This window comes from Bubalus bubalis, chromosome 1 (genome assembly GCF_019923935.1).
Source record: "Bubalus bubalis isolate 160015118507 breed Murrah chromosome 1, NDDB_SH_1, whole genome shotgun sequence".
NCBI classification, from domain to species: Eukaryota; Metazoa; Chordata; class Mammalia; order Artiodactyla; family Bovidae; genus Bubalus; species Bubalus bubalis.
In genome coordinates, this window is record NC_059157.1 from 197069483 (window position 1) to 197085497 (window position 16015).

Sequence of the window (16015 nt, forward strand, 5' to 3'; positions counted from 1 at the left end):
TAAATCGGTTTATGATTTGTTGTAATGAACACTTTTGTTAACATCAGTGCAGATAATGTTATACTCGTTAGGTTTGATTAGTCATACATCTTTCTTAAAATGTGTCACGCTATTACCATGTAATTATAAACTGTCACATAGTCACAACTTGAAATGTTTGAAATTTGTTCTTATATATTTTGGTATTCGCATTTCCGCTAGATGTTTTTTGTTTTTTTTTTCTGAAAATCTTGACACTCTTCAAAGTGTTGAATAGTTTTCAACATTCAATTGAATGTTGTTGAATAATTTTCAACATTGAATATTCAACCAAGCGGTGAATAATTTTAGGGGCAGAGTAGAACTGTGGCAGCCCCTTCATCACCTCTGCAGCCTTGTAACCAGAGCCCTAATTGCTACCTTGAAACAGCAGTCTAGGCCGGTCAGCAAAGGGCAGCCGTAAGCTTTGAATGCCTTTGTATATTTCTTAAAAGGGTTGCAAAAAAGAAAGCAAAAAGAGCCAGGATACGTGACAGAGACCTCATTGCAAAGTCAAAACTATATAGTGTCTGGCCCTTTACAGGAAAAGTTTGCCAACCCCTGGGCTGGGAAGCCAACTCAGTATCTGGAAGCAGCTCCAGGGGATATTAAAAATGCAAAAGAACAAGATTGTGGAAACCTTTGATCGCATCCTGAGCCAGTCCGGTGCTCCTCACCTGGGCTCTGAACGTCAGCCAGCTTAGAGCTGCGTGTGTTGTGAAGTTGCTCTTTCTGTTAGTCTCCTGTAGTTGTGCTGGAAGGGTTCCTTCCTCTGTAGCAGCCACCTGAGGGCATTTTTCTCTTTTCCTGCTGAAGATTTTAATTCCGCTCCTAGAAAAAATGGCGCTGTCTGCCTAGGAAAAATCGCTTTTGAAACTGCACAACACAAAGTGGGACAAAAAGAGACACAAGGTAATACCTGTCCAGCACTGTGGCTACTCAGCGTCCACGTGCTCCTTTCTACACGTTTGAAATCCCGCACTACTACAGAACAGCTCTAAGTTTGTACCTAACAGGACGCAGCTGTCCTCCACACAAGTGAAAAGCCCTCCCCATCTCAAGATGAGGATACACACAAATGTTAGATTCATGTGTTAACTAGCCCTCAAATTCAGTCATAGTCTCACTGTATATTCTTACCTGGAAGCTAAATTGCGAAGTTACTCTGCCACTCCTCCTAAATAAAATGTGGGAAGTGACAGAAGGAAATAGCCAATATGTACAAATAAACGTGACAGAAAATAGGAAGAGAATATACCAAGCTGCCACAAGCCACATTTCTTAAATTTGTCAAGAGGCCATAACTGTTATCTGAAACAGGCCTCTTTCTTCGTCACTACCCGTTCCTTAGTCTCATAACCAGAACATATTAAGAATTTATTTACAAGAATCCTTTGAATCCTCAAATAACTAAGCAACTAGGCAATTGCTTTCTTTCTTTAGGCTGAGGATACAACTCGCTTTGTGTCCTGGGAACAATTTCATTGCCTCTGGTGTAAGCCTATTTTGAGATAGTTGTTTTGTTGTAAAGGATGGTAGTCTCAAAAGAATAACTTTGGGATTAAATTGGATTAATTGTTTTTTGGTATTCAACTATTTCATGAAAATTTTGTTCAAATAAAGTTATCAACATTACATGAGATTATCAGTTTAATTTTATTACAATACCATACCTTGTCACTTAAATTTTAAGGAGTTTAAATAAAATTGGTGATTAAGGTTGACTTGACATTTACTTTAGATTTTTTTCTTATTTTTTAATAGGACAACATCAAAAATAAATGGTATTGAATATGTTCCTTTCATGAGCATTGATCTGAGGGAACGTTTTGCTTATCCAATGCCTTTCTGGTAAGTAAGCACTATTGCAGTTCTTACTTTCAAAATTGTTTTAATTTTTCAGTACTTTTCCCATCTGCTGAAGTCCAATTAAATCCATAGCCTTGAAATTAAAATTTGTAATAAGAATTCTGGTTGGAAAAGAGACGAGGCTGAGGGAAGGAGGTGGGGCCACGTGGCAGGAGTGCCTCTGCCCTTTTCCTGGTGACAGGACTTGTGGGTCTTGCTTAGGCTGAGGTTATGCTCGTAGTGTCTAACACGGATCCCAGTGCAAGGGAAGGAAGCAGTGAGTAAATATTCGTCTAATTTGTGTTGGATCACAACAGAACTGCAAGTCAGCCAAGGCATTGAATGCAAGGTGGAGAGAAATGACAGGCTTGTTGTTTACTAAGAAGATCCAGTTCAGAAACAGGGTTCATTATGAAGGTGTTAGCATAGCCTTCCAGGACAGTGGCAGCTTATGTCAGGAACCTTAAAATCATTGTTTCAGGACTCCCAGGTTCTAGTCATCCTAAGAAAATTAAAATTGGGCCAAAGATGTCTATCATAAGTGTTTGTTACAGCAAAAAATTATTAAAACAAACTTGGTATCCAGTAATATCAGAGTGATTGGACAATGGCATGATCATGTTATTGTTACATTATTATGTTATCCACAAAAAAATAACTCTTTGAAAAATATAGGGGAAATGTTTGTAATACATAAATTTTAAAAGATGGAAAATTATAAATATATAATATCCAAGGTTAATTTTTTTTATGTATTTATAGACATATAGAATGAAATGATGTAAAGTGATAGGTCAAAATGTTTACAGTGGTTATCTCTGCTGCTGCTAAGTCACTTCAGTCGTGTCCCGACTCTGTGTGACCCCATAGACGGCAGCCCACCAGGCTCCCCCGTCCCTGGGATTCTCCAGGCAAGAACACTGGAGTGGGTTGCCATTTCCTTCTCCAATGCATGAAAGTGAAAAGTGAAAGTGAAGTCGCTCAGTCGTGTCTGACTCTTAGCGACCCCATGGACTGCAGCCTACTAGGCTTCTCCACCCATGGGATTTTCCAGGCAAGAGTACTGGAGTGGGGTGCCATCGCCTTCTCCAGTGGTTATCTCTAAGCAGCAAAATTAGGTGATTTACTTTTTAAAACACTTTTATTTTTTAAAATTTCTGCCATTAGCCTATTTATTATTGGAAAGCATCGGGAAATTGAATGCTTATTGTGTGCAGAATACATAAAGACTATAAAAACAGAAGACCTGCTCTCACACTTCTAGTGTTTGTCGTTCTTGGATGGGCAGAAGGTGGACATCTCAAGGCCAGTAAGTTACCAGCATAAGGTTTTCACTCAGGCATCTGCACCTATGTGATGCCAGTGGTTGATCTGGATCTAGGGAATGCTTGAATCTAAGACACTTATAGCATTAACAGTAACGGCACAGATTCCAGGCCCATGCTCTCCAGCATCATATCCTCTGTGACACCATGCAAGCTTTGTAATCTGCTTCAGACTTTAATAATACAATCCCCTTTCTGGTGTTACTGTGATGATTAAACGAGTTAACAAAATGTAAAGCACTTACAGTGGTGCTTGTTCTATAGAAAGCACTTTGTAATAAGAATAAACTGTTAGGAAATAACTATCTTGCTGACTACTAAATTATATAATTTAGCTGTACATTTCAAATACTTTAAAAATGTTTGACCAGTGATTTCACTTTAAGAAACCAATTTTAAAAAGTATTTACAGATCTAGTCAAAGAGTTATATAAAAGATAGTTAGCAATATTATTCCACTTACGAAAATGTGAATCAATTAATCTAGGATGCTCTTAAATGGTAATATCAAAGTAGAGATACAAACTTGTAGTTCCAATCTTTGTGTAACAGATGAAGGTAAATCATGTTTTTAGTGCTCATACAACAGAATGTCCCTAGAAAGAATTGTATACACTTATGAACAGTCAAGTTTTCAAGAAATTAAGTAACACGGGAAAATGCTTCAGTTCAGTTCAGTCGCTCAGTCGTGTCCGACTCTTTGTGACCCCATGAATCGCAGCACGCCAGGCCTCCCTGTCCATCACCAACTCCTGGAGTTCACTCAAACTCAACGTCCATTGAGTCGGTGATGCCATCCAACCACCTCATCCTCTGTCATCCCCTTCTCCTCCTGCCCCAATCCGTCCCAGCATCAGAGTCTTTTCCAGTGAGTCAGCTCTTCGCGTGAGGTGGCCAAAGTATTGGAGTTTGAGCTTTAGCATCATTCCTTCCAAAGAACACCCAGGACCGATCTCCTTTAGAATGGACTTGTTGGATCTCCTTGCAGTCCAAGGGACTCTCAAGAGTCTTCTCCAACACCACACTTCAAAAGCATCAATTCTTCAGCTCTCAGCTTTCTTCACAGTCCAACTCTCACATCTAAACATGACCACTGAAAAAACCATAGCCTTGACTAGATGGACCTTTGTTGGCAAAGTAATGTGTCTGCTTTTAAATATGCTTTCTAGGTTGGTCATAACTTTCCTTCTGAGGAGTAAGTGTCTTTTAATTTCATGGCTGCAGTCACCATCTGCAGTGATTTTGGAGCCCCCGAAAATAAAATCTGACACTGTTTCCACTGTTTCCCCATCTATTTGCTATGAAGTGATGGGACTGGATACCATGATCTTAGTTTTCTGAATGTTAAGCTTTATCTAATTTTTTTTTAGAAAAATTGGGTGACTAATTTTTTTTCTTTTCTGGCCATGTATTATAAATTATAAAGTATTTGCAATATTTCAAAGTTCTAAGAAATGAACGTTAAATTTGGTAATTCAGTGGTGATTTTTGAGAGAACAAGTATTAAGGAGTCTTGGATTTACTGAATTTAGTTCATATTGGCAGGTTAATAATATTGAGTAATTCGATTATAGATTTGAGTCAGCCTTATTTTTTCTCCTCAAACTTTTGTGATGGCTGTTCTTAAATTCTTCTAAATTCATTCAGCTCACTGTATGTTACCAGTCAGGTCCTGATACTACACAGGTACAAAGTGCTGCCTAGAATGCTCGTGGTTCTGTGTGATGTATGAGGTGATCATCAAAAAAGTTTGAGAAGTGTTATATACCATATTATGCTCTAAGAGATTTACAGCAAATGCTGGCTTATTAAAGGTTTAGAGATGTCCTTCCAATGGAAAAAAAAGAAAAAATACTTCAACCAGGAGTTTTCAGATCACACATCAACGCAAAACCCTCTTTTTCCTAATATCTGTCAACATTGTTTTTAAAAAAACATTTTTTTCAGGTTGTGTATCATTCACCTTATATCATCCTATAAATCTTTCCAAACCCGATTTGTTGCCCTTGCTCTAGAAGCACTTTGAAGAATGGCTGACTTAAACTTTTGTGCTGTACATTAATTATAGAGAAATACTTCATGTGTATTCCCTACACATTTTGAGTAGAGAGTAATGGAGAAGATGCTGGATTTGGCACTAAAGACCTGGAATCAGATACCCTTCCTTCTGTGTCTTAGCTCAGCAGTGCCACAGATTATTTGATCACTTAAAACTTTTTCTAAAAAATTTGCTCTAATAGAACCGTTTTGAAGGTCAAATGAATAAAATATATAAAATATTTTGTGTGATGCCTAGCACATGTTTGGTGTGTGGGTACATGCTCAGTCGTGTCTGACTCTGTGATCCCCATGGATTGTAGCCTGCCAGGCCCCTCTGTCCATGAAATGCTCCAGGCAAGAATACTGGAGTGGGTTGCCATTTCCTACTCCAGGGGATATTCTTGACCCAGGGATCAAACCTGTGTCTCTTGCATCTCCTGCGTTGGCAGGCGGATTCTTTACCACTGTTGCCACCTGTGCGTTACTCAGTAACTAGGTATTCTCATTATTAGTCCTGCAGAGATGAGTTTGTCAAGAGCCAACATAAAGATCTGTAGCTTCCTTGCTTCTTTTGAATGAATCAAATGGCTCCATTTTATTGAAACTGAATTTCTTGAATATAATCATGCTAAATTTAACTCTGAAAGTATATTCTTAAAATAAATATAAAAGTGTTTAATTGCTCTTCTGTTGTCAGTTATCTGTGCCTTTTTTTTAAATTGAGGTGGATGATCGGATTGGATTCAAGGTCAAGTGTAAAAGGCCAAATTTGACCAGAGAGTTTTTTAGAAGTTGCTATATAGCTGTGATCACTGTACCAAAATAAATTCTCTGGGAAATTTAATCTTGTTTTTAAGTCATTTTTTAAGGTTAATTTTATTATTATTATTAAATTTTTATTATCACCTCAGTGATAGATGTGGCAAGTTACCGTTATCACCTAAACAAAAAGCTACATTTTCTAAGTGGGTACGACCGGAAGACCTCACCAACAACCCTACGATGATTTATACAGTGTCTAGTTTCAGCATAAAGCAGGTAAACATTTATTTTGTATAATTTTACATGAAAAGCTAACATTTTAAAGTTATTTAAATATACATGTGCCTTTTTTTTTAGATTTTTATTTATTCATAAGCATTAGTATGATTGGAAAAATATTCATCTTGCATTTGACTTAGACATACTGAGATGTAATAACTCTTGAACAGTTAAATAGATTTTTGTGCACTCTATTGATACATGCTTGCAGATGAGAATAATTGAGAATCTGAATTTTATGTTTGATGAGAGAATAAATATAGCAGATAGAAAGGTATTGGGCTTATTTCAGTGGCAGAACAACTCTGTGACTTGACTGTAAACTTGATTAATGACACATTAGCCCTGCAGTCATAGATTTTTTTCACATTAGTATGAAAATAATGCTCCTGAAATACCGTGATTCAAATTTTTTGATGTGTGTATTGATTTTTATTTGTCATATTGTAATTAACCAACTTTTAAAAAATGCTTGTAATTTTTTGTCATTAAAAAGTGTAATTCAATTGAGTTTGCTTTTATTCATGTAAGAATACATCATGCATATTTAATTATTCTAAAGTAACTTAATTGAAAAACTTGTTTTTCCGGGGATTTGTACAAACAAACTATGTGTTAGTTGGCACTATGGCATTTCTATTTATTATTTTCCTATTCAAGCAGCAGTCAAAATATTTAGTATAAAAAGGCTCTAGATGCAATGCTTAAATACTGTGGTAATGTTGAAATTGCATGAGTAAATGAATGTAGTAATAATTCTTATTAACAGACAATAGTATCAGATTGTTCTTTTGTGGCATCACTGGCCATCAGTGCAGCTTATGAAAGACGATTTAATAAGAAGTTGATTACCAGGTAAGATTTTATATTTGTCCTTTTAGCCCTTTTCATGGAATTGTCTCTTATTTGGAAATAGAAGCTTAGGCTTTGTCTGCACAGAAAGGGCGTATCACTTAGAACCGTTACGGCCTTTGCGTGTCAAGCAGATGGTTTGTGAATGTGGAAAGATTTGCTAAGACAATCTAAGAACATATGCACATATAGTTAGAATAATATAAATGAAATAAATAAGATTGGTCAAATTAAAATCATATCATATTTATAATTTGACTGTACTATATAGTAGCCACAAGTCTCATGTGGATATTACACACTTGAAATGAGCTAGTCTGAATTTGGATAGGCTATAAGTGTAAAATGGATCAGATTTTGAAAACAACACACAAAAAAGATCTATTGGAAAATGTCTCAAAGTTTTATATCATTTATTGAGATAATGTTTTTAATGGGTTAAATAAAACATTAATATAAAACATAATATATATAATACAGCATTATATAGGTCTGTAATATAGTATAACATAATATATATAACATTTTTGCTGGCTAGAACAATGTACTGAAATGTTACCATGAAATACTTTTTTCTTTCAATTTTTTGAAGTTTTAATAGCTTAAAATTATTCGTTATAAAAATTAAGCATTATAATTTTTTTGTACAGCTTTTCCTGAGTTGTTTTTGTTAAGTCCTGAAAGAACAAAGGTAAATAGATACAGACCTTAGTTTCAAGTCATTTGCCATCTTGGATAAACAGAGCTTTTAAATAAATCGTATGCAGTTTGAGAAAGAAAATTGATACTGATAGTTTCTACGAGTATCTTACTAGATAATTTTGTGTACTTTATCAGCGCTCTGCTAACTTTATCTGTCAGAGTTATAGTTTCCTTAGTTGTGGTTAACTGAAATGGTCTGTTTATGTTTTAGAGCCAATAGTAGATTATTTTAACTAGTTTAAAATATATCCACTTAATAGAAAATTTATTAGAGGATATAATTAAAAATGAGCATTTTTCAGAATATTATGAAATGTATGCCCTACTGTATAATCTCATAAGATACTGTCTTCATTTATTTATATTAAGTAAAAACTTTGAGGTGAAATTCTTTTTCCATTACAGGTCTATTATAGACAAATATTCTTATATTTATTTTTGTAAAATTACTAAGACAATAGCATATGTCTAAATAAAATTAATATTCTGCATAGTAGTTTATATTGAATATTAATGTTGGTATTTCACCATTTCTTTCCCTTACTAAAGCATAATTTACCCTCAGAATAAGGATGGTGAGCCAGAGTACAATCCTTGCGGAAAGTATATGGTAAAACTTCACCTCAATGGTGTCCCAAGAAAGGTGAATAATGTTTCTCTCCATATCAACCCCTTCTCTCTTCCCTACCTTTGAATCTTGAGTAGAGTCATTAAGAAATGTTATTTATGTAAACATTTAAAAAGTCAGTTTAGTTGATTTTGACTCTGTGATATTATACATATTACTACCAATAATATCATCAATAATAATTAAAAATAAAAAATCATGGCAAGCATAAAGTCTTTTAAAAAATGAGTTTGGGAAAATTTATAGAAAGCTCCAAGAAGTAGCATTGAGCTAATGATTGCGTATGCTTAAAATGAATTTTAATCTGGTGGTCATTAATTACCTTTTTGATTAAAGAGGTATCAGACACACTGAGTTCATTAGAACAATTTATGCGTGTAAATCGAGATGTAAGACACCTTTAATATTGTTTTCCTTTGTGAAATATGTACATAGTTTTAAATTGCAAATCTTTCTCTAAGGATTCCGAACCATGTTGTAAGGGCCTTGTATTGTTAGGATTCTCTAGCTCCTGTCAACTCATTAAGTCCAGGGATCAACATGAGTATCACTTGGGAATTTGCTGGGCTTCCCAGGTGGTGCTAGTGGTAAAGAACTCACCTGCCAATGTAGGAGACATAAGAAACATGGGTTTGATTACCTAGGTCAGGAAGATCCATGGAGGAGGGCATGGCAACCCACTCCAATATTTTTGCCTGAAGAGTCCCATGGACAGAGCAGCCCAGGGGGCTACAGTCCATAGCATTGCAAAGAATTGGACATGACTGAAGTGACTTAGCATTCATGCACGCAGGAGTTTGTTAGAATTTCTGAACTTGGGCCTCATCCTGGACCTGCTGAATCAGAATGCACATTTAAACAATATTCCATACTGATTCTAGTGTGGGAAGCTTAGAAGTTACTCTCTGGTTGAATATGAATCAAACTTTGGGGTGCACAGAATCATTTGGAGTCTTGTTAAAAAAGTTTCCTGGGCTCCAAAGCATCTGATTCAGTAGGTCTGCAGAAGAGCCAGAATTTGCATATCTAACAGGTTTCTACAGAGAAGGCGATGGCACCCCACTCAAGTACTCTTGCCTGGAGAATCTCATGGACGGAGGAGCCTGGTGGGCTGCAGTCCATGAAGTCGCGAAGAGTCGGACACAACTGAGCGACTTCACTTTCACTTTTCACTTTCATGCATTGGAGAAGGAAATGGCAACCCACTCCAGTGTTCTTGCCGGGAGAATCCCAGGGATGGGGGAGCCTGGTGGGCTGCCGTCTATAGGGTCACACAGAGTCGGACACGACTGAAGTGACTTAGCAGCAGCAGCAACAGGTTTCTAGGTGATGGTGGTGATGTTGTCTGAGAACAACCTTTCAGAGTGGCTGCTCTAGCTAATTTCTTAAGGACTAAACAGATTTATTGAGAATGGTTTTTCTGAACTATAATTTGTAACTAATCTCTGGTTTAAAGAATCTTTCAAAATGCAGTTGCATAGTTTTTCTATCAATAAATCAAAATTCTTTTTATCCTCTTATTTCCCAAATCACTCTATAATGTGAATTAGAGGCTGCATGTTTTTGGTGATGACTTCTATGCTTCTATATTATTTAAATGTATTATTTAGCCATAATGTTTTACAACTAGGTATAGCATGAATCTTTTTTGCAGATTTAGGGTACTATTATTATTTTCCTTAATAGTGAGAGGCCCTTTTGTAAATTATTTTAGATATAAAGTACATTTCTAGAATCCCTAATAATTATGTTGGTAGATCCATAACATTTTCCAACCAATTGGCTTTAATACCTGAGAGGGAGATTAAGTTGTAAACCTTAAGAAAGTCATCACGAAACATTTTATAATTGATCAGTTTCCAGAAATATGGAACTACCATTATCTTAGTATTTGACATAGCATGCCTTTTATTTTATCAGTATGAGGTGTGGAAGTTTTTTGATAGGAAAGATTTTAAGATATTTTGTACCACCCAAGGAAATTAATGTTCTCTTTCTCCAGGTGATAATTGATGACCAGTTACCTGTTGATCACAAAGGAGAATTGCTCTGTTCCTATTCTAACAACAAAAGTGAATTATGGGTTTCTCTCATAGAAAAGGCATACATGAAAGTCATGGGAGGATATGATTTCCCAGGATCCAATTCAGTAAGTAATAAGATGATCCAGACACAGGCTTATGCTACCTAATATGATTATTCTAAGTTTGAAAGATTGTAGATGATGTATTTGGTTTAAGTGAAAACATTATCAGCCCCTGAAAAATATTGATCAGCCAGTTATTATGGGAGTGCATGTTTTCTTTTGTAAGATTATTTGCACATTGTGTAGATTTAGCATTCAGGAAAGCCTAAAGTGTATGTGTCTCCTGTTCTGGTGGGATACAGGGCCAAACAAATGTACCCTTCCAAAGAACCCTCTGCAAATCTAAGGGATGAATCATATTGTCATCCTTTTGTGTGTGTGTGTGTGTGTGTGTGTGTGTTTTTAATAAATTCAGGCTCAAGGACTTTGGGGTTAGTTTTTCCCAAGCTTAACACAACTTCATCTGTAAAATCAGGGTGTCTGCCAGTGTCCTTTAGTTGTCAACCACAGCGTTGCGCCAGAAATTATTCAGGCCAGCCTGACTCTCCAGAGAAGGCACTGGCACCCCACTCCAGTACTCTTGCCTGGAAAATCCCATGGACGGGGGAGCCTGGTAGGCTGCAGTCCATGGGGTCGCTAATAGTCGGACACGACTGAGCGACTTCACTTTCTCTTTTCACTTTGATGAATTGGAGAAGGAAATGGCAACCCACTCCAGTGTTCTTGCCTGGAGAATCCCAGGGACAGGGGAGCCTGGTGGGCTGCCGTCTATGGGGTCGCACAGAGTCGGACACGACTGAAGCAACTTAGCAGCAGCAGCAGCATGACTCTCGGAGAAGGCAATGGCACCCCACTCCAGTACTCTTGCCTAGAAAGTTCCATGGACGGAGGAGCCTGGTGGGCTGCAGTCCATGGGGCCGCTAAGAGTCGGACACGACTGAGCGACTTCACTTTCACTTTTCACTTTCATGCATTGGAGAAGGAAATGGCAACCCACTCCATTGTTCTTGCCTGGAGAATCCCAGGGACGGGGGAGCCTGGTGGGCTGCCGTCTATGGGGTCGCACAGAGTCGGACACGACTGAAGCGACTTAGTAGCAGTAGCAGCAGCATGACTTTAAATTATAACACTGATCAGCCTGTGGCCTTAGAAGAGGTGTTTACCCTTTCTTAGCTTCTTTGCTTGTCTGTAACATGAGGATAATACCCACCTCTCAAGAACCATAAAGCTTAAATGAGGTAATATATGCAAATCACTTATTACTCATTTCTGGTTAGTATCCTAGCCCAGTGCCTGGCCTCCTTCATCCTGCTGCTGCTTATAATGCTAGTCAAAGAATGTATAGGTCATAGTTAAAGGCAGAAAGATGTTAACAAATTTCTTCCCAGCCTCCATGTTCAATTGCTCTGTCCTTCAGATATTTTTAGTGTAGCTTTCTCATCCATTGCCTGTTGATTTACCGAGTCAACTGTCATCATCATCATCAAAGCAGTTTTTCCTATTAAATGTTTTGAGTTTTCATCAGATATATCAGTAAATGGATTCTGGAAAAGCAGCAGAGAGTGTGAGGAAAAGACAGACTTGTGCTTAAATCCAGATGGGAATTTGAGTTAAGTAAGAGGTTTATTTTTCTGAAGAAGGAAAATGCAACCCATCCAATAATAAAAGATTTATTATCCCTGGAGAGGGAAATAGCAACCCACTCCAGTATTTTTGCCTGGAAAATCCCGTGGACCGAGGAGCCTGGTGGGCTACAGTCCATAGGGTTGCAAGGAGTCAGACATGTCTGAGCACACGCATACAAGAGATTCATATGGATAGAAAACAACTTACTACCTTCTGATTTATTCCTATCAGAATCATTATATCAGATCAGTGAGATTTAGTAGCGTACCCTGGGGGCTTATTTAGGAGCTTGAAAACCACAGTGACAGTCCTAACTGGGTTTATGTTGCAGAACATTGATCTTCATGCCCTGACTGGGTGGATACCAGAAAGGATCGCCATGCATTCAGACAGCCAGACTTTCAGCAAGGATAATTCTTTCCGAATGCTTTACCAAAGGTAAACACTTCTCTCTCTCTCTTTTGTACTAAAAGAGGCCGTTTAAAAGCCTCATGTCTTGTTGAGAATGGATACTGCAGAGGCTGTTGTTCTCAGTTATTAGGGAAGTTGTGTTTTTAAAATATTCACTTGATGCACACTTGCTCCAGCCAGCCCTCAGTGACGCTTGCAGTTAATCCAGGTGGTAGATAATCCAAAACATTTGGATAAAGGAATATTGGAAAGACTATTTTGTACTTCCTGAGTACTTACCAATTTGAGGGAAGGTGGGAGAAGAGGAGGGTGAGAACATAAAGATAGCTTAAGCCTTAAATGGATCATCCATGTGAAGAGCTGGAAAACTGTCTGTATGGTAATACACATTCAGTCTTGAAACCAGAAAGCTCAGTGATTTGACAAATAAAATTATACGGCTTTGGGAGAAATGCATTTGGTATTTTCCATCTTCACCTTTATTTGTAAATCATTTGAAAATTTAGCATTTATTTTTCTTCATTGATAGGTTTCTGAGAATTAGTTTGTCTAAAACTGGGAGGGAAAAGAAATAAATGTGATTGTTTTTTCTGATTTGCTGTAAAATAAAAATGTACTTCTCTGGTGGGTGTTGAAAATAGCCTGTTTTAGAAAAGATTTCCACTTGGTAGAAATTTTGATGTAAAGGAAAGATGGTGTAATCTGAGGTACGGATGTGCTTACCTTTGGTTGTTGATCTGTCGGGTCCATTCCAGGTTTCACAAAGGAGATGTCCTCATCACTGCGTCCACTGGAGTGATGACCGAGGCTGAAGGCGAGAAGTGGGGCCTGGTCCCCACACACGCGTACGCTGTGCTGGACATCAGAGAATTCAAGGTTCCGCCTCACGTTTCATTTCCCTTGCTTTTCTCGTTTGCTAGTAAGACATCGCAAGCATTCCAAATAACATACGAGCTTTTTAAATACTGATAAGTCAAGATTTAGACCAAGTTTGAAAACCGTTGTACCTATTACATTAAACTTGACCTCTACCTCTACCATTGGAGATGATGAATAAAAAGGTGAGAAATGTAAAGACAGTGGCAGTACAGATATTCACAACGGAACAGGAACGTTGTACGCCTCTTTTTTTTTCCCATAAAAGTAGTAGGGTTGAGGTGAACACACGTCCCTCGAGGCTCTGGGCTGTCTATTGGCTTTGGGGCTCAGTCACAGTGTCAGGCTGTAGAGCCTTCGGTGAATACTTGTGCCCAGACGAAAAATAAGAGGATTCCTATGAATAAGAAGCATGCCAGTGGGTTTGCATGTGTTTTTCTAGCAGCCCTTGCACCGTGAGGCCTTTTCAGGCCCTTTCTCTGTGTTCTGATATTGGCACATTGACCTTATTACTTCTCATGTTATTGGTTCGTTTTTTTCATTGAAAAGTATGTCTGTACAATGGATTAGAAAATATAAAAATTGTTAAGGAAAGAGCTCTCTTTCCCTTATGGTATAGAAACTAAGCTGTCTAGTTACTGAAAAGTTTAACTAGCTGTATATTCCAGTTTTCCTGCTTAAACTTAGAGAAAGAAGTAGTGATCAGTCACCAAGAACAGGGTACTACTGGGTATTTAAATTGATTTTCTTATGTGGCACGTGGAACTATACGAATTATGAAGGCAGTAGGGATGCGCTGCAACATTTAAAAATTTGTAGTCTTAAAGCCACTATTGTGCCACTAACCATTCTGTATAGAATTGTCTCTCCCTTTAAAAGTGGCATAAAAATTGACTGCATATAGCAAAAAAATTAAAAAATTTACGTGAAATAAACTGAAATACCTGTGTTTGTTTAGGAATGTATCTTGCCACAAAAACCAAGTAAAACATTGAGAATAATAGTTGCTATTATTTAATAATAATTTTACTGTTAGAATATCCTTTGAGATAGATAATAAATGTGTCTGGCAAGAGATTTAAGTTTAGACAATTAAACAGTATGAAATTAAGGTTGAATGTGAGGAAAATTTCTGTAAAGATACATCATTTACTTCAAGAAATGAGAATTTGTTGTGATTGGGAGAAACTGGAAAAATAACATATTTAAGAGAAAAATAGGTACCTGTGGTTTGACTTGAAAACAAAGCATTAAAAAATTATTAAATTTCAGTGAAGCTTCTCAAATAATAGCCTTGTCAAGAATCAGCAGCATTATTCACACAGAATCAATTTGATGTGTCAGTTACTGTGTAATGATGAAGGTCGCTTGTGCTTTTTGTACTTTTTTAAATCGAGGCGTGACAGCGGTGCAGCCCTGCGCGGCGGGCGGCAGCCCTGCGCGGCGGGAGGCAGCCCTGCGAGGCGGGAGGCAGCCCTGCGCGGCGGGCGGCAGCCCTGCGCGGCGGGCGGCAGCCCTGCGCGGCGGGAGGCAGCCCTGCGCGGCGGGCGGCAGCCCTGCGCGGCGGGAGGCAGCCCTGCGCGGCGGGCGGCGGGCGGCACGGCGGTGGGATAACCCCCATCACTGCAGGCGCCACAGTCACCATCTGTCCCCACACGACGCTGTCACAGTGTTCCCGGCGCTGAACCTTTCATCCCGTTGCCTGTTTATTTTGCAGCTGGCGCTTTGTGCCTCTTTATCCGCCTCGCCTGTTTTACTCACAGCCCCGCCACCCCATCCCACTCAGGCAGCCGCCTGTTTTCTTCTGTATCTGTGGATCTGTTTCTGTACTGTTTGCTCATTTGTTCTGTTTTTTAGATTCCACACATAAGTGAAATCATATGGTATTTTTCTTTCTCTAACAGTTTCACGTAGCATAATGCCCCCAAGATCCATGACAAATGGCAAGATTTCATTCTTTTTTAATGGCTAACATTTCATTGTATATATGTATACCGTTTTGTTTTGTTTTGTTTTAATCCATTCATCCGTCAATGGACACTTAAGTTGCTTCCATTTCTGGGCTCTTGTATATAATGTTGCAGTGGACATTGGTGGGCATATGTGTTTTCCAGATTAGTGTTTTTGTTTTCTATGGACAGATGCCCAGAAGTGAAATTGCTTGATCATATGGCAGTTCTGTTTTTAATTTTTTTAGGGGTCCCCATACTGTTTTCATAATGCCTACACCCAGTTCACATTCCCACCGAAAGTGCATCTCTTTACATCCTTACCAACGTTTGTCATTTGTTGTCTTTTCTACTGTAGCTGTTCTGACAGGTGTAAAGTGATGTCCCATTTACATTTTCCTGATTAGTGATGTTGAGTATCTTTTCATATATGTGTTGGCCATCTGTATATCATCTTTCGAAAAAATGAATGTGCAAGTCCTTTGCCCATTTGTTTAATTAGGTTCTATTTTTCTCATGTTGAGCTGTATGAATTCTTTGTATGTTTTGGATATTATCCCCTTATCAGATACATTATTTGCAAATATTTTCTCCCATTCAGTAGGTGGCCTTT

General features: G+C 38.0%; 1 protein-coding gene across 2 annotated transcripts in view; it reads left to right on the forward strand.

The window, feature by feature from the left end:
• CAPN7 (calpain 7) overlaps positions 1–16015 on the forward strand; it is a 49547-nt gene that overhangs the window by 13583 nt on the left and 19949 nt on the right. For both annotated transcript variants that reach the window (XM_025294099.3, XM_044948556.2), the window contains exons 6-12: positions 1783–1869; positions 6143–6269; positions 7042–7127; positions 8376–8469; positions 10457–10603; positions 12498–12604; positions 13333–13453. In XM_025294099.3, coding sequence (XP_025149884.1) covers positions 1783–1869; positions 6143–6269; positions 7042–7127; positions 8376–8469; positions 10457–10603; positions 12498–12604; positions 13333–13453 — 769 coding nt within the window. The remainder of the gene's footprint in view (positions 1–1782; positions 1870–6142; positions 6270–7041; positions 7128–8375; positions 8470–10456; positions 10604–12497; positions 12605–13332; positions 13454–16015) is intronic.